Here is a 21,005-nt window from a genome sequence, read left to right on the forward strand (position 1 = left end):
TCTACCACCCCCTACTCATATTAAAGTAAATATATATATATATATATATATATATATATATATATACACACCGTATATACTCAAATATAAGCTGAGTTTTTTAGCACAGCTTTTGTGCTGAAAAAGTCCGCCTCAGCTTATACTTGGGTCATTACGGTAATTCAGCAATATCATAGTTACAGACCCAGCATCTGGACCCAGCATACATACACTGGGGCGGATGCCGGGCCGCAGTATCGCCACGCTGCTGGCAGGAGTGTGGCGATGCTGCTCATTTCAAACTGCAGAAGTACTTACAGTACTTCTGCTAGCAGGCCCGGAATGCAGACCTGCACCTCCACTGTTAAAGCAGTAATGCTGGAGCTCATGAGCTCTGGCATCTCCGCTGTAAGAGTTACAGCAGAGATGCCCTATGCGGGCAGTACTGAAAGCCTCGGAGGGGAACCGTTGCAGTGAAGCTGCCATGCCCCTGGAGAGAGGAGGGAGCAGATGCGACCGCTCTCTCAAGGGCGGCCCTGAAGCGCTGAGGGACATCCCCTGCCGCTGGCAGGAGCGCTGAGGCCAGACCTGAAAGAAGACCTCGGCCACAGTTCCCCTTCAGGTCCAGCAGGCTGAGGTTCTCATTCAGGTCCGCCCCTCAGCACTCCTGTCAGGGATTCCCCTCAGCGCTTCTGTAAAGGCTCCCTGGCCTGCAGTGCTTTTCTTTTGCAGGCTGCTCTATGCAGCCTGCAAAAGAAATGACAATTTTCGCAATGTATTGCAATGCATTAGCATTGCAATGCATTGCATTAGTGATCAGACCCCCTGGAGTTCAAGACCCCTAGGGGGTCTAATAAATGCAAAAAAATACAAATAAATAAATAAAGTATTAAAATTCTAATCCTCCCCCTTTCCCTAGAACACATATAATTAATAATTGATACTGTGAAACACATACACGTTAGGTATCCCTGTGTCCAAAAACACCCACTCTACAAATCTATAAAAATATTTTTCCTGTATGGTAAATGCAGTAGCGGGAAAAAAAAGTTGTCTAACTGCCCCTTCCCTGAGAGAGTTTTTTTTCCCCTGCTTGGAATTCAGTCTGACTACAGCCAGGCAGAATATAGGGTATCTGAAGTGCTCCTATTCCATCAGGAAGGGGTTAATAGGAGCACTGCAGATACCCTATATTCAGCCAGGCTGAATTCCAAGTGAGGGGGAAAAACCCAATCCCTCAAGCTCAGGGAAGGGGCAGACAGACAACCAAAACACCCCCTCCCCTTCCCCAGCAACTACTGCACCCAAAAACTCCAACCATTTTAATTTTTGAAATTTTCCAGTAGCTGCTGCATTTCCCCCCCTCGGCTTATACTCGAGTCAATAAGTTTTCCCAGTTTTTTTAGGTAAAATTAGGGGCCTTGGCTTATACTCGGGTCGGCTTATATTCGAGTATATACAGTATATATATATATTTATTTATTTGGTTTTTGTATTATTCATTGATTGGCATAACACGTGCACAATATGAGGGCATGGGGGCTTCACTGGGCTCCTACCTCCATGACAATAGCCACACTGTAATTGTATCATGATATTGGGGGATAGAGTCAAAGATAGAGCGCCCTCCAGGAAACTACACAGATGCCATGGACACAACTAACTGCTGTATCTGAGGGGTTAAACTACCTTCACCGTATCCAACATGTCAGAAATTTGTCTATGAATTCTTCAGTTAAGAAATTTAATTTTTCACCAAAAAGGAATTATTGTTCCCCTGAAAATCTCTAAATCTGGGTTTTTAATCATCACATCCATTTGTAATTGAATGTCTTTCTCTGTATTTCAACTGCCAGCTAATGGCTATCAAATTGAAGGCGTCTTGTAAAATTTTCTACTTAGCTGAAATACTCATCATTACAACTAGGAGCTCATGTAGTTGGCCTTGCAGTGATACCATCTCACCTTTGTGGGCTTTGAGCCATTTCTACTAATCCTTCTGAAACCTTTTCCTAACCACCAGACACCACTGACACCACGACTGACCAACCTGGATAGGAGGGGAGAGGTTACTACTCAAAGTCCCAACTGACAACCAAGGGTGGTGTTCCGGATCTTCCCAGTGCCATCTTGCAGAGGCTGCATTGTACCCTTCATTGTACCCTTCATTGTAGACTGTCAGTGTACTACCAATACAACAGCCATCCTCTACGCATACCAACCAGGCACAGTACAGCCGGCCAGCCATTCGGGACTGTGAGAGATAGGATACAGCCTAAATCTGCCAGGTTAATCTGGGAGAGAATGAGTCCAGAGAATAGGTCACATCTATCGCCTTGAAGAACTGGCCCATTGGAAAACAAGTTCTCATCAAAAATTCACCAAAGCTTGGGACTATAGATGAGCAAATAAGAAAACAAAAAAAATTGATTGTCAGTTTGCCACACTTTCCGACATGATTCGATCCAAATTCATTTGTGGCGAATCGCATAAAAAAACTGACTGCAGAGAGTCTGTATAGTGGTGTAGAACATTGTGCCTTGCAGTAACACACATGGGGAGTCTGCTGTGCTAGTGAAACAATACAGTGAGTCAGTATGACACGCACATGACAGGCTTTGCTCTTAGAACCGCTGCACACTTCACTTATTTGGCCATTTATGGGGCCAAAACTGACCAACTAACTCAAGTGTGAACTCAGCCTTACAGGTCAATGTTAGTGCCAGGTATAAAGCCCCATGGAGAGGTCCAAGGCAGATGGAGAACTTCTGGTTTTGGCCTAGGGGCAGGCTGGAGACTATTTAAGGAGACCTCTGGCTCCAGACCACCGCTGGTTATTCAGTTGTACCCAGTGCTCTGGTAGAAAGCGTTTTCCTGTTATAAGATTGCCTGTGTTTTTGACCCCTTGCTTTGACCTCTGACCCTGCCTTTGCCTCCTGATCTTGCACTGTGCCTGCTCCTGTTTATGACCCCCGCTTGCCTCTAGACCTCTGGTTCCTGAACACCATTTTGCACTTTGCTACCACTCCTGTGACTGAGTTGGATTGCCTGAAGTTCCCTTTGGATTTCCCTTTGTACTTCATTGCCCTCTTGCAGATGACCTGGACGGCACAACTACGCTTTACTTTCAGCTGCCACCTGCTGACCATCCGCATCAGCCTTATGGATCCTTGGACCTTCACCGCAACCTCAAACATCTGCTTTTAAGAGATCTCAGTGTCTGGTTAACCATGATTTGTGGTGCGTTGTGTATTTGGCGTTTTCCCACCCATACCGCTCCACCCAGTAGTGCAGCCAAGTCCTTCCCCACCATCTGAGGCTCCGGTGAACACCATTGTGGGGTTGGAGTTGGTGTGGTCCAGGGGGTGTTGGACACGCGGCACAGTGTTGACCATTTAAATTGATGTATCTGGTACTGGTTCTCACTTTGGCTCTGAACTGCATCTGTTATCCTAACAATATCTACTTCTGGCTGCATGTGTGATTACAGATGGGATATTATTCACAGACAACATTGCACCTTCACTGCGTGTCCTCATAGATTTCTCGTTTCCTTTGTCATTCCTGCATAGTAGACGCTGGAATGGATGTCTACCCGTCCTATATTTGCAGTTCATCGTTCCTGGATCTCTTATGTGATGGTTATTTGGGCTTTTCTCAGCTGTTTGCTATTGTACAGTCACTCCTGGCAGTATGACAGAAGAGTAATCAGTAATGGATAGGGGATGGGGCAGACATGTCAGAAACCTGAGAAAAAAAAAAAAAAAGTGGTGCAGCCATAATGTTGAGAGAAGTTAAAAAAGGGTGACCTGGCGCTCGTCTGGTGGAAATAGTAGACTCCAGTCAGGAGACCACCAGGCCAATTGCAGCTCTTACCCGGACACCGTCCCACATAGTGGGTGGTGAAAAAATGGAAAGGATATATAGAAAAACCGGGAACTGGTAGAGCGCTAAAGGCAGCAAAATCCGTAATAGACTTGAAAAATAAAAATGACGATATGCAAGGTTAAGATGAATTGGTTCAGTTTTATTACTCCAAGGACATGAACAACAGCTTAAAACGGCTACGCGTTTTGACACCGGGCGGGTGTCTTCTTCAACCCAAGCAGGAAGTGTCCAGCAATAGAGATGAGCGAACAGTGTTCTATCGAACTCATGTTCGATCGGATATTAGGCTGTTCGGCATGTTCGAATCGAATCGAACACCGCGTGGTAAAGTGCGCCATTACTCGATTCCCCTCCCACCTTCCCTGGCGCCTTTTTTGCTCCAATAACAGCGCTGGGTAGGTGGGACAGGAACTACGACACCGGTGACGTTGAAAAAAGTAGGCAAAACCCATTGGCTGCCGAAAACATGTGACCTCTAATTTAAAAGAACAGCGACGCCCAGCTTCGCGTCATTCTGAGCTTGCAATTCACCGAGGACGGAGGTTTCCGTCCAGCTAGCTAGGGCTTAGATTCTGGGTAGGCAGGGACAGGCTAGGATAGGAAGGAGAAGACAACCAACAGCTCTTGTAAGAGCTAAATTCCAGGGAGAAGCTTGTCAGTGTAACGTGGCACTGACGGGCTCAATCGCCGCAACCCAGCTTTCCCAGGATCCTGAATGGAATACACTGTCAGTGTATTCCCGTATACCCGATATATACCCCGATACCCGTTCCAACGGTGTGCCCTCCCACCTTCACCCCAGAAATACCCTGCAAGTCCCCTAGCAATAGAATTGGGGCTATATACACCCACAATTTTTACTACTGGTATACAGTGCCATTGTCTGACTGGGAATTCAAAGAATATATTGGGAATACAAATACCCTCATTTCTTGCTACTGCCATATAGTGCCAGTGTCTGACTGGGAATTCAAAGAATATATTGGGGTTACGTGCACCCACAATTTTTACTACTGGTATACAGTGCCATTGTCTGACTGGGAATTCAAAGAGTATATTGGGAATACAAATACCCTCATTTCTTGCTACTGCCATATAGTGCCAGTTTCTGACTGGGAATTCAAAGAATATATTGGGGTTACGTGCACCCACAATTTTTACTACTGGTATACAGTGCCATTGTCTGACTGGGAATTCAAAGAATATATTGGGGTTATAAATACCCTCATTTCTTGCTACTGCCATATAGTGCCAGTTTCTGACTGGTAATTCAAAGAATATATTGGGGTTACGTGCACCCACAATTTTTACTACTGGTATACAGTGCCATTGTCTGACTGGGAATTCAAAGAGTATATTGGGAATACAAATACCCTCATTTCTTGCTACTGCCATATAGTGCCAGTTTCTGACTGGTAATTCAAAGAATATATTGGGGTTACGTGCACCCACAATTTTTACTACTGGTATACAGTGCCATTGTCTGACTGGGAATTCAAAGAATATATTGGGGTTATAAATACCCTCATTTCTTGCTACTGCCATATAGTGCCAGTTTCTGACTGGTAATTCAAAGAATATATTGGGGTTACGTGCACCCACAATTTTTACTACTGGTATACAGTGCCATTGTCTGACTGGGAATTCAAAGAGTATATTGGGAATACAAATACCCTCATTTCTTGCTACTGCCATATAGTGCCAGTTTCTGACTGGGAATTCAAAGAATATATTGGGGTTACGTGCACCCACAATTTTTACTACTGGTATACAGTGCCATTGTCTGACTGGGAATTCAAAGAGTATATTGGGAATACAAATACCCTCATTTCTTGCTACTGCCATATAGTGCCAGTTTCTGACTGGGAATTCAAAGAATATATTGGGGTTACGTGCACCCACAATTTTTACTACTGGTATACAGTGCCATTGTCTGACTGGGAATTCAAAGAATATATTGGGGTTATAAATACCCTCATTTCTTGCTACTGCCATATAGTGCCAGTTTCTGACTGGTAATTCAAAGAATATATTGGGGTTACGTGCACCCACAATTTTTACTACTGGTATACAGTGCCATTGTCTGACTGGGAATTCAAAGAGTATATTGGGAATACAAATACCCTCATTTCTTGCTACTGCCATATAGTGCCAGTTTCTGACTGGGAATTCAAAGAATATATTGGGGTTACGTGCACCCACAATTTTTACTACTGGTATACAGTGCCATTGTCTGACTGGGAATTCAAAGAATATATTGGGGTCATAAATACCCTCATTTCTTGCTACTGCCATATAGTGCCAGTTTCTGACTGGGAATTCAAAGAATATATTGGGGTTACGTGCACCCACAATTTTTACTACTGGTATACAGTGCCATTGTCTGACTGGGAATTCAAAGAATATATTGGGGTTATAAATACCCTCATTTCTTGCTACTGCCATATAGTGCCAGTTTCTGACTGGTAATTCAAAGAATATATTGGGGTTACGTGCACCCACAATTTTTACTACTGGTATACAGTGCCATTGTCTGACTGGGAATTCAAAGAATATATTGGGGTTATAAATACCCTCATTTCTTGCTACTGCCATATAGTGCCAGTTTCTGACTGGTAATTCAAAGAATATATTGGGGTTACGTGCACCCACAATTTTTACTACTGGTATACAGTGCCATTGTCTGACTGGGAATTCAAAGAATATATTGGGGTTATAAATACCCTCATTTCTTGCTACTGCCATATAGTGCCAGTTTCTGACTGGTAATTCAAAGAATATATTGGGGTTACGTGCACCCACAATTTTTACTACTGGTATACAGTGCCATTGTCTGACTGGGAATTCAAAGAATATATTGGGAATACAAATACCCTCATTTCTTGCTACTGCCATATAGTGCCAGTGTCTGACTGGGAATTCAAAGAATATATTGGGGTTACGTGCACCCACAATTTTTACTACTGGTATACAGTGCCATTGTCTGACTGGGAATTCAAAAAGTATATTAGGAATACAAATACCCTCATTTCTTGCTACTGCCATATAGTGCCAGTTTCTGACTGGGAATTCAAAGAATATATTGGGGTTACGTGCACCCACAATTTTTACTACTGGTATACAGTGCCATTGTCTGACTGGGAATTCAAAGAATATATTGGGGTTATAAATACCCTCATTTCTTGCTACTGCCATATAGTGCCAGTTTCTGACTGGGAATTCAAAGAATATATTGGGGTTACGTGCACCCACAATTTTTACTACTGGTATACAGTGCCATTGTCTGACTGGGAATTCAAAGAGTATATTGGGAATACAAATACCCTCATTTCTTGCTACTGCCATATAGTGCCAGTTTCTGACTGGGAATTCAAAGAATATATTGGGGTTACGTGCACCCACAATTTTTACTACTGGTATACAGTGCCATTGTCTGACTGGGAATTCAAAGAATATATTGGGGTTATAAATACCCTCATTTCTTGCTACTGCCATATAGTGCCAGTTTCTGACTGGGAATTCAAAGAATATATTGGGGTTACGTGCACCCACAATTTTTACTACTGGTATACAGTGCCATTGTCTGACTGGGAATTCAAAGAGTATATTGGGAATACAAATACCCTCATTTCTTGCTACTGCCATATAGTGCCAGTTTCTGACTGGGAATTCAAAGAATATATTGGGGTTACGTGCACCCACAATTTTTACTACTGGTATACAGTGCCATTGTCTGACTGGGAATTCAAAGAATATATTGGGGTTATAAATACCCTCATTTCTTGCTACTGCCATATAGTGCCAGTTTCTGACTGGTAATTCAAAGAATATATTGGGGTTACGTGCACCCACAATTTTTACTACTGGTATACAGTGCCATTGTCTGACTGGGAATTCAAAGAGTATATTGGGAATACAAATACCCTCATTTCTTGCTACTGCCATATAGTGCCAGTTTCTGACTGGGAATTCAAAGAATATATTGGGGTTACGTGCACCCACAATTTTTACTACTGGTATACAGTGCCATTGTCTGACTGGGAATTCAAAGAATATATTGGGGTTATAAATACCCTCATTTCTTGCTACTGCCATATAGTGCCAGTTTCTGACTGGTAATTCAAAGAATATATTGGGGTTACGTGCACCCACAATTTTTACTACTGGTATACAGTGCCATTGTCTGACTGGGAATTCAAAGAGTATATTGGGAATACAAATACCCTCATTTCTTGCTACTGCCATATAGTGCCAGTTTCTGACTGGGAATTCAAAGAATATATTGGGGTTACGTGCACCCACAATTTTTACTACTGGTATACAGTGCCATTGTCTGACTGGGAATTCAAAGAGTATATTGGGAATACAAATACCCTCATTTCTTGCTACTGCCATATAGTGCCAGTTTCTGACTGGGAATTCAAAGAATATATTGGGGTTACGTGCACCCACAATTTTTACTACTGGTATACAGTGCCAATTTCTAACTAGGAATTCAAAATGCGCAAGGCTCCCGGAAAGGGACGTGGACGAGGCCGTGGGCGAGGTCGGGGGAATGGTTCTGGGGAGCAAGGTAGCAGTGAAGCCACAGGGCGTCCCGTGCCTACTCCTGTGGGGCAGCAAGCATTGCGCCACTCCACAGTGCCAGGGTTGCTTGCCACATTAACTAAACTGCAGGGTACAAACCTTAGTAGGCCCGAGAACCAGGAACAGGTCTTGCAATGGCTGTCAGAGAACGCTTACAGCACATTGTCCAGCAGCCAGTCAGACTCTGCCTCCTCTCCTCCTATTACCCAACAGTCTTGTCTTCCTTCCTCCCAAAATTCCGAAGCTTTACAGAACAATAACCCAAACTGTCCCTGCTCCCCAGAGCTGTTCTCCGCTCCTTTCATTGTCCCTCAACCTGCCTCTCCACGTCACGATTCCACGAACCTAACAGAGGAGCATCTGTATCCAGATGCTCAAACACTAGAGTCTCCTCCATCTCCGTTCGATTTGGTGGTGGATGACCAGCAACCCACCCTCATCGACGATGATGTGACGCAGTTGCCGTCAGGGCATCCAGTTGACCGGCGCATTGTGCGGGAGGAGGAGATGAGACAGGAGTTGGAAGAGGAAGTGGTGGATGATGAGGACACTGACCCGACCTGGACAGGGGGGATGTCAAGCGGGGAAAGTAGTGTGGATGTTGAGGCAGGTGCAGCACCAAAAAGGGTAGCTAGAGGCAGAGGCAGAGGTCAGCAGCTTAGGCGAAGCCAGGCCACACCCGGAATCTCCCAAGATGTTCCAGTTCGTACCCAGCCCCGAAAAACTCCCACCTCGAGGGCACGTTTCTCGAAGGTGTGGAGTTTTTTCAAGGAATGCGCCGAGGACAGATATAGTGTTGTCTGCACAATTTGCCTCTCGAAATTGATTAGGGGCTCTGAGAAGAGCAACCTGTCCACCACTTCAATGCGCCGTCATTTGGAATCCAAGCACTGGAATCAGTGGCAGGCAGCAACGGCAGGACAAAGGCCGACTGCCGTTCACGCCACTGCCACTGCCTCTGCCTCTGCCTCTGCCACTGCCACTGCTGACTGTGCTGGCGATGCACTCCAGAGGACGAGCCAGGACACCACTTCATCTGCCTCCGCCACTTTGTTGACTTCTACCTCATCCTCCCCTGGTCCTGTCTTATCTCCTTCTCCTGCACCATCAAAGGCACCATCAGGCGTTTCTTTACAACAACCCACCATCTCTCAGACATTGGAGCGGCGGCAGAAATACACTGCTAACCACCCACACGCGCAAGCCTTGAACGCCAACATCGCTAAACTGCTGGCCCAGGAGATGTTGGCGTTCCGGCTTGTTGAAACTCCCGCCTTCCTGGACCTGATGGCAACTGCGGCACCTCGCTATGCCGTCCCTAGCCGTCACTACTTCTCCCGGTGTGCCGTCCCCGCCTTGCACCAGCACGTGTCACTCAACATCAGGCGGGCCCTTAGTTCCGCGCTTTGCACAAAGGTCCACTTGACCACCGACGCGTGGACAAGTGCATGCGGACAGGGACGCTACATTTCACTGACGGCACACTGGGTGAATGTAGTTGAGGCTGGGACTGCTTCCCAAACTGGCCCGGTGTACCTCGTCTCCCCGCCTAACATTCCTGGCAGGGACACGAGAAGAACACCCCCCTCCTCCTCCTCCTCTACCGCCTCCTCCTCCGCCACCGCCTCCTCCTCCGCCACCGCCTCCTCCTCCGCTGTTAGATTGACCCCAGCTACGAGTTGGAAACGTTGCAGCACTGGCGTTGGTAGACGTCAGCAGGCTGTGCTGAAGCTGATCAGCTTGGGGGACAGACAGCACACTGCCTCCGAGGTGAGGGATGCCCTCCTCGATGAGACGGCAATATGGTTTGAGCCGCTGCACCTGGGCCCAGGCATGGTCGTTTGTGATAACGGCCGGAACCTGGTAGCAGCTCTGGAGCTTGCCGGACTCCAACATGTTCCATGCCTGGCCCACGTCTTCAACCTAGTGGTGCAACGTTTCCTAAAGAGCTACCCCAATGTTCCAGAGCTACTGGTGAAAGTGCGGCGCATGTGCGCCCACTTTCGCAAGTCGACAGTAGCCGCTGCTAGCTTAAAATCTCTCCAGCAACGCCTGCATGTGCCACAACACCGGCTTTTGTGCGACGTCCCCACACGCTGGAACTCAACGTTTCAGATGTTGAATAGAGTGGTTGAGCAGCAGAGACCTTTGATGGAATACCAGCTACAAAACCCTAGGGTGCCACAAAGTCAGCTGCCTCAGTTTCACATCCATGAGTGGCCATGGATGAGAGACCTTTGTGACATCCTACGGGTCTTTGAGGAGTCCACAAGGAGGGTGAGCTCTGAGGATGCGATGGTGAGCCTTACAATCCCGCTCTTGTGTGTTCTGAGAGAATCCCTGATTGACATCAGGGATAACTCAGATCACACAGAGGAGTTAGGGATAGCATCCGATCCGTCACAGCTGGAGAGTAGGTCCACACATCTGTCCGCTTCACTGCGTTTAATGGAGGAGGAGGAGGAGGAGGAGGAGGAAGAAGAGTTGTCCGATGATGTGATGGTGATACAGGAGGCTTCCGGGCAACTTCGAATCGTCCCATTGTTGCAGCGCGGATGGGTAGACATGGAGGATGAGGAGGAAATGGAGATTGAACTTTCCGGTGGGGCCAGAGGAGTCATGCCAACTAACACTGTGGCAGACATGGCTGAGTTCATGTTGGGGTGCTTTACAACCGACAAGCGTATTGTCAAAATCATGGAGGACAACCAGTACTGGATCTTTGCTATCCTTGACCCCCGGTATAAAAACAACATCTCGTCTTTTATTCCGGTAGAGGGGAGGGCCAATCGCATCAATGCTTGCCACAGGCAATTGGTGCAGAATATGATGGAGATGTTTCCAGCATGTGACGTTGGCGGCAGGGAGGGCAGTTCCTCCAGTAGGCAACCAAGTTCTCACCGGTCCACACAAACGAGGGGCACACTGTCTAAGGTCTGGGACACCTTGATGGCACCCCCTCGCCAAAGTGCCGCCACGGAGGGTCCTAGTGTCACCAGGCGTGAGAAGTATAGGCGCATGTTGCGGGAATACCTTTCCGACCACAGCCCTGTCCTCTCCGACCCCTCTGCGCCCTACACGTATTGGGTGTTGAAGTTGGACCTGTGGCTTGAACTTGCCCTATATGCCTTGGAGGTGCTGTCCTGTCCTGCCGCCAGCGTCCTATCTGAGAGGGTGTTCAGTGCAGCCGGTGGCATCATCACTGACAAGCGCACCCGTCTGTCAGCTGAGAGTGCCGACCGGCTCACTTTGATAAAAATGAACCACCACTGGGTAGAGCCGTCATTTTTGTGCCCACCTGTGTAAAGCACCCCAACATGAAACTCCATGTCTGTACTCAACCTCTCCAATTCCTCCGCATCCTCATACTCATCCACCATAAGCGTTGCACAATTCTGCTAATACTAGGCTCCCTCCACCCTGATTTCCCCCAACTCTGCTGGTTAGAGGCTCCCTCCACCCTGATTTCCACCAACTCTGCTGGTTAGAGGCTCCCTCCACCATGAATTTGCCCAAACTGGGCTGTTTAGAGGCTCCCTCCACCATGAATTGGTCCAAACTGGGGTGGTTAGAGGCTCCCTCCACCATGAATTGGTCCAAACTGGGGTGGTTAGAGGCTCCCTCCACCATTAATTGGTCCAAACTGGGCTGGTTAGAGGCTCCCTCCACAATTAATTGGTCCAAACTGGGCTAATTAGAGGCTCCCTCCACCATGAATTGGTCCAAACTGGGTTTTTTAGAGGCTCCCTCCACCATTAATTGGTCCAAACTGGGCTGGTTAGAGGCTCCCTCCACAATTAATTGGTCCAAACTGGGCTAATTAGAGGCTCCCTCCACCATGAATTGGTCCAAACTGGGTTTTTTAGAGGCTCCCTCCACCATGAATTTGCCCAAACTGGGCTGTTTAGAGGCTCCCTCCACCATGAATTGGTCCAAACTGGGCTGGTTAGAGGCTCCCTCCACCATGAATTTCCCAAAACTTGGCTGTTTAGAGGCTCCCTCCACCATGAATTTGCCCAAACTGGGCTGTTTAGAGGCTCCCTCCACCATTAATTGGTCCAAACTGGGCTGGTTAGAGGCTCCCTCCACCATGAATTTGCCCAAACTGGGGTGGTTAGAGGCTCCCTCCACCATTAATTGGTCCAAACTGGGCTGGTTAGAGGCTCCCTCCACCATGAATTTCCCAAAACTTGGCTGTTTAGAGGCTCCCTCCACCATTAATTGGTCCAAACTGGGCTGGTTAGTGGCTCCCTCCACCATGAATTTGCCCAAACTGGGCTGTTTAGAGGCTCCCTCCACCATTAATTGGTCCAAACTGGGCTGGTTAGAGGCTCCCTCCACCATGAATTTGCCCAAACTGGGCTGTTTAGAGGCTCCCTCCACCATGAATTGGTCCAAACTGGGGTGGTTAGAGGCTCCCTCCACCATGAATTGGTCCAAACTGGGGTGGTTAGAGGCTCCCTCCACCATTAATTGGTCCAAACTGGGCTGGTTAGAGGCTCCCTCCACAATTAATTGGTCCAAACTGGGCTAATTAGAGGCTCCCTCCACCATGAATTGGTCCAAACTGGGTTTTTTAGAGGCTCCCTCCACCATTAATTGGTCCAAACTGGGCTGGTTAGAGGCTCCCTCCACAATTAATTGGTCCAAACTGGGCTAATTAGAGGCTCCCTCCACCATGAATTGGTCCAAACTGGGTTTTTTAGAGGCTCCCTCCACCATGAATTTGCCCAAACTGGGCTGTTTAGAGGCTCCCTCCACCATGAATTGGTCCAAACTGGGCTGGTTAGAGGCTCCCTCCACCATGAATTTCCCAAAACTTGGCTGTTTAGAGGCTCCCTCCACCATTAATTGGTCCAAACTGGGCTGGTTAGAGGCTCCCTCCACCATTAATTGGTCCAAACTGGGCTGGTTAGAGGCTCCCTCCACCATTAATTGGTCCAAACTGGGCTGGTTAGAGGCTCCCTCCACCATGAATTTCCCAAAACTTGGCTGTTTAGAGGCTCCCTCCACCATTAATTGGTCCAAACTGGGCTGGTTAGAGGCTCCCTCCACCATGAATTTGCCCAAACTGGGCTGTTTAGAGGCTCCCTCCACCATGAATTTGCCCAAACTGGGCTGTTTAGAGGCTCCCTCCACCATGAATTGGTCCAAACTGGGCTGGTTAGAGGCTCCCTCCACCATGAATTTCCCAAAACTTGGCTGTTTAGAGGCTCCCTCCACCATTAATTGGTCCAAACTGGGCTGGTTAGAGGCTCCCTCCACCATGAATTTGCCCAAACTGGGGTGGTTAGAGGCTCCCTCCACCATTAATTGGTCCAAACTGGGCTGGTTAGAGGCTCCCTCCACAATTAATTGGTCCAAACTGGGCTAATTAGAGGCTCCCTCCACCATGAATTGGTCCAAACTGGGTTTTTTAGAGGCTCCCTCCACCATGAATTTCCCAAAACTTGGCTGTTTAGAGGCTCCCTCCACCATGAATTGGTCCAAACTGGGCTGGTTAGAGGCTCCCTCCACCATGAATTTCCCAAAACTTGGCTGTTTAGAGGCTCCCTCCACCATTAATTGGTCCAAACTGGGCTGGTTAGAGGCTCCCTCCACCATGAATTTGCCCAAACTGGGCTGTTTAGAGGCTCCCTCCACCATGAATTGGTCCAAACTGGGCTGGTTAGAGGCTCCCTCCACCATGAATTTCCCAAAACTTGGCTGTTTAGAGGCTCCCTCCACCATTAATTGGTCCAAACTGGGCTGGTTAGAGGCTCCCTCCACCATGAATTGGTCCAAACTGGGGTGGTTAGAGGCTCCCTCCACCATTAATTGGTCCAAACTGGGCTGGTTAGAGGCTCCCTCCACAATTAATTGGTCCAAACTGGGCTAATTAGAGGCTCCCTCCACCATGAATTGGTCCAAACTGGGTTTTTTAGAGGCTCCCTCCACCATGAATTTGCCCAAACTGGGCTGTTTAGAGGCTCCCTCCACCATGAATTGGTCCAAACTGGGCTGGTTAGAGGCTCCCTCCACCATGAATTTCCCAAAACTTGGCTGTTTAGAGGCTCCCTCCACCATTAATTGGTCCAAACTGGGCTGGTTAGAGGCTCCCTCCACCATTAATTGGTCCAAACTGGGCTGGTTAGAGGCTCCCTCCACCATGAATTTGCCCAAACTGGGCTGGTTAGAGGCTCCCTCCACCATGAATTTCCCAAAACTTGGCTGTTTAGAGGCTCCCTCCACCATTAATTGGTCCAAACTGGGCTGGTTAGAGGCTCCCTCCACCATGAATTTGCCCAAACTGGGGTGGTTAGAGGCTCCCTCCACCATTAATTGGTCCAAACTGGGCTGGTTAGAGGCTCCCTCCACAATTAATTGGTCCAAACTGGGCTAATTAGAGGCTCCCTCCACCATGAATTGGTCCAAACTGGGTTTTTTAGAGGCTCCCTCCACCATGAATTTGCCCAAACTGGGCTGTTTAGAGGCTCCCTCCACCATGAATTGGTCCAAACTGGGCTGGTTAGAGGCTCCCTCCACCATGAATTTCCCAAAACTTGGCTGTTTAGAGGCTCCCTCCACCATTAATTGGTCCAAACTGGGCTGGTTAGAGGCTCCCTCCACCATTAATTGGTCCAAACTGGGCTGGTTAGAGGCTCCCTCCACCATTAATTGGTCCAAACTGGGCTGGTTAGAGGCTCCCTCCACCATTAATTGGTCCAAACTGGGCTGTTTAGAGGCTCCCTCCACCATTAATTGGTCCAAACTGGGCTGGTTAGAGGCTCCCTCCACCATGAATTTGCCCAAACTGGGCTGTTTAGAGGCTCCCTCCACCATGAATTGGTCCAAACTGGGCTGGTTAGAGGCTCCCTCCACCATGAATTTCCCAAAACTTGGCTGTTTAGAGGCTCCCTCCACCATTAATTGGTCCAAACTGGGCTGGTTAGAGGCTCCCTCCACCATGAATTGGTCCAAACTGGGGTTTTTAGAGGCTCCCTCCACCATGAATTGGTCCAAACTGGGGTTTTTAGAGTCTCCCTCCACCATGAATTGGTCCAAACTGGGGTTTTTAGAGTCTCCCTCCACCATGAATTGGTCCAAACTGGGGTTTTTAGAGGCTCCCTCCACCATGAATTTGCCCAAACTCTGCTGGTTAGAGGCTCAATCCACCCTGATTTTCAAAACAAATGTTGGTGCCAACCTCAACTTACTACAAGGGCCAAATTCACTGCTGGTGACAAGCTCTCCTCACTGCAAGTGCCAAATACACATGTTTCAAGGTGTTTTCCTACTGTCAGAGAGGTGGTATTGAGTGTGTAAAGTGTGTAGTTGTTAGGCTGTGATGTTGGGGTAATAGAGGGTCTTTGGTGTGTTAGATGCCCCCAGACATGCTTCCCCTGCTGTCCCAGTGTCATTCCAGAGGTGTTGGCATCATTTCCTGGGGTGTCATAGTGGACTTGGTGACCCTCCAGACACGGATTTGGGTTTCCCCCTTAACGAGTATCTGTTCCCCATAGACTATAATGGGGTTCGAAACCCGTTCGAACACACGAACATTGAGCGGCTGTTCGAATCGAATTTCGAACCTCGAACATTTTAGTGTTCGCTCATCTCTATCCAGCAACAGCCTTAGAACCAAGTCATAATGTGATTGCTTGCAGCAGAAAAACTGATGGGGCTCCATGTATGAAGGCTTATACTGTACAGTCATACAGCAGATTGTCCGGCAAGAACCTGGACACGTTCCAACTTTTCAGGGAAACTCGGGCACCCTTTCAATGACACAATTATTGGTGACAGTAGGTCATAGATAAATGTATTAGTATAAAGTTACAATGTATTGGAGCTTCAGGAATAACTGAGCCACTACATAATGCTAATGGCCAGCATATCCCTATATAAGGATAGATATTGTTTCTTTAAATAACTAACATTTTTTAACAAACAAAGTTTTAAATTCACAAGAACAAACTTCTTGGTGTTAGAAATTATCTATAATTCCATAGGGGTCTGCACTATAGGGAACCTGAGACTTTCAGCTCAGCGTGTACGCCCATACACAGCTCTCTATAAAGCTCCTTGTAAAGATCTGTCTTATATTTGACATTCTCTGTGAGGGGGATTCAAGTACGAGGAGGTCAGTCATGAAGATATTATGGGAGTGTTAATTCATCTTAAGACATGTCAGCATGGACACATATACTGTACATGCTATATTGTAGGATGGATGGATGGATGGATGGATGGATGGATGGATGGATGGATGGATAGATAGATAGATAGATAGATAGATAGATAGATAGATAGATAGATAGATAGATAGATAGATAGATAGATAGGAGATAGATAGATAGATAGATAGATAGATAGATAGATAGATAGATAGATAGATAGATAGATAGATAATGTTTGTATCAGTTTTAGTTTTCGGATAAGTCACTGCCCTAATATCATTGTTCCTAAGCATAATGTAGTGTCATCCTGAGATATATACAGATCTGGAAACATAAGTCTAATAGATACAAAGTGATGACTATAATTCACTAAGGAATTCAATGAACGTTACTCTGTGTGCAGATCAGTACGTGACATAAAATAAAGACTAAAATAAGAAATTTGCACCACCTCTGCTTTTTAAAATAATATTAATATTTAAAGGAATTGTCCACCTATTATTTTTTAGAGAATTTAGAACTTAGAACTTTCTTATTTCCATTAGTCTCATGCCACCGTTTCTCGGTCTGGGGTTGGTGTCTTTCATTTCTGCTCCTGCATGGCCTTGTGGCCGTTACACACACTGCTTGTTGCTCTTTTTTTCGCTCCCACCCTATCACTTTATTTTATTATTAGATGTTTATAGATTTTTTTAGATATTTATTTTTATCTTTAGATATTTCTAGATGTTTCTGTACAAAATGTTGCCATTTGGGGTGGCTTAAAGGGCCATTGGTGGAGCAGAAAAAACAGAGACCAGTAGAAGACCAGACAGCTCTAGAATAAGATTACCAGGCGATCGATAGTCAGAATTCCTTTCTCTTTGTAATATTCTAAAATCTTAAAAATAAAATAAACCTACTGGACAACCCCTTTAAATATGTTTTGCAAAATGGTTCTTTAGGCTACCAGTAATCTTGCAAGAAACAAATTCTATGTAATAATAATGTGAGATAAACAAAAACAGGCATCTAACCTTACAGTGCAAAGTGACCAAAAAAATCTGGTGTTAAAATTTTCAAATTTCAATTTTTGTTAATGCATGTCTCTGTTCTTTATGGTCTTTATATTCATTATTTTTTGATATTTGGTAAAAAGAAAAAAAAAAAGAAAAAATCTAATATATGTGTAATTAAGTAGAAAAAACCCCAGTGTGGCACAAAAATGCTTTGACAATTTCATACGTTGCGGCAAAACGAGGGGCTATATACCGTAGACATACCCATACTGTACACTAGAGATGAGCGAGTAGTGTTCGATCAAATACTACGGTATTCAAAATACTCGTACTCGATCGAACACTACTAGCTGTTCGAAGTTTAAGGTTCGGTGCAGAACCAGCGTTGATTGGCAGAATGCTATACATTGCCAATCAACGCTGGTTCTTCTCTTACCTTTAGAAGTCTTCTCCGTGCAGCGCCCCCGCAGCGTCTTCCAGCTGGAATTCACTCTGCCTAGGTATCCGGCCTACGCAGAGCCGACTGCGCATGCGCGGGCATGCCCTCGCATGCGCAGTCGGCTCTGCTTAGGCGTCTGGCCGGACAGAGCCGACCGCGCATGCGCAGTCGGATCTGCCTAGGCCCCGATGCCTAGGCAGAGTGAATTCCAGCTGGAAGACGCCGCGGGGGCGCTGCGCTGGGAAAAGACTTCAAGGAGAATCCAGCCCGACCGTCACTCGTGGACTTGGTAAGTATAATTTTATCAAATTTGCATACCCCTGAAATGAGCATTTCCCCCCATAGACTATAATGGGGTTCGAAATCCATTCGAACAGTGTGCGGCTGTTCAAATTGGATTTCGAACCTCGGACATTTTAGTGTTCGCTCATCTCTACTGTACACCTAATGCTGGCCAAAGGACCTCATTTTTTTCATGATGTGGTTCACTAAAAAGTAAAGGATATTTCCAGATAAAATAATAAAACACCAATTAATATAAATTTTCTATCGGACAATTAAAATCTCAATGAATTTCATCCTTAATGGAAATATGACAACTCTAATACTGAACCCTCTGTAGTCTGTGTCCATATTTGACCTCTTTTCTTTATTTTTTGTTTTTTTCCAATCTTCAATTTAGTTGAGAATTCCAATTTTTCCAAATTTTTAATACAATATCCCAAAATTCTAACAAAACCCATGAAAGGCTGCAATTTATCCTCCCCCTCTGGTTGTCTAGTATACAGATATTTGGACATGCCCAACCAAAGAAGTCAACATCTGTAGTTTGGGTCAACTCATGGAGGTGAAGTGGGGGAGCGACTTAAGTAAATGGATTGTTCAAGAGTCTGGTCTGGAGTCTGGTGTCATTTCTTGGAATTTGATGCCTTCGTTGCATTTCTACTTACAGTATGTGGGTGTACCACCATTGTTTGTGTGTTTCTTACAAAATTCTTAGATTCTGAACCTGAATCTATGCATGAGAGCAATATATCACGGTATAACCTTCAGAGGAGAAGAGGAGACCAGTGTGGACTGCAAAACAGATAGAGACTAACAAGAGTAAGTACAACTGATATTGGTGTCTGTCAACTCTCTTTCCTCCTCAGTGTCCACATCTTATTACACAAGGGTTGGAGTAGGAAGATGGGCCGTCACTGCTAATGGTGATAGTTGAGTTAGACAGTTGCCTTATTTGTGGGGACACTTTTGAGACTTTTTCACGCTTTGTTCTCCATTGCAAGTGTGATGGAACAATCCAACCAAACATCAGTGAAGGCATTTATTCTTCTAGGCCTTTCCATGGATCCACTTCTTCAGATAATCTACTTTTTGATATTTTTGATGATCTATGTCTTCACACTCTTAGTGAATGTCCTATTACTTGTGGTGGTAAGAGTCAACAGCCACCTACACACCCCTATGTACTTCTTCCTCAGCAATCTCTCAGTCATTGACATCTGTTTCTCCTCCACCATTGCGCCTAAGATACTTGTGAATACCTTGTCTCAAGACAAAAGCATTTCCTTTTTGGGATGTGCGGCTCAGGTGTTTTTTTTCTTAGAATTTGCAGGAACAGAATGTGTAATATTGGCAATAATGGCCTATGATAGATATGTGGCCATCTGCAAGCCCTTACGATATCTTATCATCATGAACAGGACGTTGTGCCGCTGTCTGGCCGCTATGTCTTGGATTGTGATCTTCTTCTTCGCCATAGGCTTTGCCATCACCACCTTTCAGCTTCCCTACTGCAGGTCCAAACATATCAACCATTTCTTCTGTGACATACCACCACTCTTCCTTCTCTCGTGCAAAGATACCTTTCTAAATGAGTTGGCGATATACATCTGTTGTGGATCTGTTGATATTTTCTGCTTTTCACTCACTGTGACTTCTTATTTCTACATCATCACCACCATCTTAAAGATCCGTTCCAGTGAAGGGAGGCACAAGGCGTTCTCCACCTGTGCTTCACACTTGATTGTGGTTTTTATATATTTTGGCACCATTGCATTTATGTACTTGCGTCCTCGACACAGTTACACCCCAGATCGGGACAGGGCGGCCTCCATTCTCTATACAGCCATAACACCAATGTTAAATCCTATCATCTATAGCATAAGGAATAAGGATGTGATAGGAACCCTAAAAACAAAACTGGCAATAAAGGACCCTCTGAAATGGATATCCTTCCAGACACGTGGATCACGAGGTCCTTCATAATAAAACTATAGAGCTGAATATTTGCTCCTAGAGACCGTCATATATAACATATTACATATAAGGTATTACATGACCTTTCTACTGTATGTTTAAGGGAAGTCTACCACCCCCTACTCATATTAAGGTAAATATATAAATATATATATGAGCCATTTCAACTAATCCTTCTGAGACCTTTTCCTAATTATCAGACACTGTTGACACCATGCCTGACCAACCTAGATAGGAAGGGGGAAACTAGTATACTGCAAATACAGTAACCATCCCCCACGCATATCAACCAGGCCGGTACAGCCTGCCTGGACTGTGAGAGCCAGAATCCAGCCTTATTCTGCCAGGTTAATCCGGGAGACATTGGGTACAGAGAGTAGGTGTTAGGATTGTGCGGAAGGTGCGGCCAGGAGAGCAGGGTCGCAGCCTGTTCCGCTGTTTCTGCTCAGTCCAGCATGCATGGGGTTAATTCCGTTGCAGCCAATAAGCATGGTCGGTCTTCTGACTGACAGTGGTGCTAACCTATGAGCACCTGGCGTGGGCACCTGGGCTTGGTGTTTAGACTCACCTTCCCTCTATTTAAGGAGGCAGGTCTGTTCGCCCCATGCCTTAGCCTTAACTCAGAATTGTGCAAGACATTAGTTTGGCAGCAAGCTGCCTTATTTAGGTAGGTAGTTAAAATTGTGGGAATCTCTT

The 21,005-nt window shown here is 46.0% G+C and overlaps 1 protein-coding gene across 1 annotated transcript; it reads left to right on the plus strand.

Moving 5' to 3' along the window:
• The first annotated feature begins 19,340 nt into the window (after positions 1-19,340).
• Positions 19,341-20,318, plus strand: LOC142213409 (olfactory receptor-like protein OLF1). The gene has a single exon (XM_075281725.1). It carries the CDS (start codon positions 19,341-19,343, stop codon positions 20,316-20,318), a length of 978 nt encoding a protein of 325 aa, XP_075137826.1.
• Positions 20,319-21,005: the final 687 nt, after the last annotated feature.

This window comes from Leptodactylus fuscus, chromosome 7, assembly GCF_031893055.1.
Source record: "Leptodactylus fuscus isolate aLepFus1 chromosome 7, aLepFus1.hap2, whole genome shotgun sequence".
Taxonomy (NCBI): Eukaryota; Metazoa; Chordata; class Amphibia; order Anura; family Leptodactylidae; genus Leptodactylus; species Leptodactylus fuscus.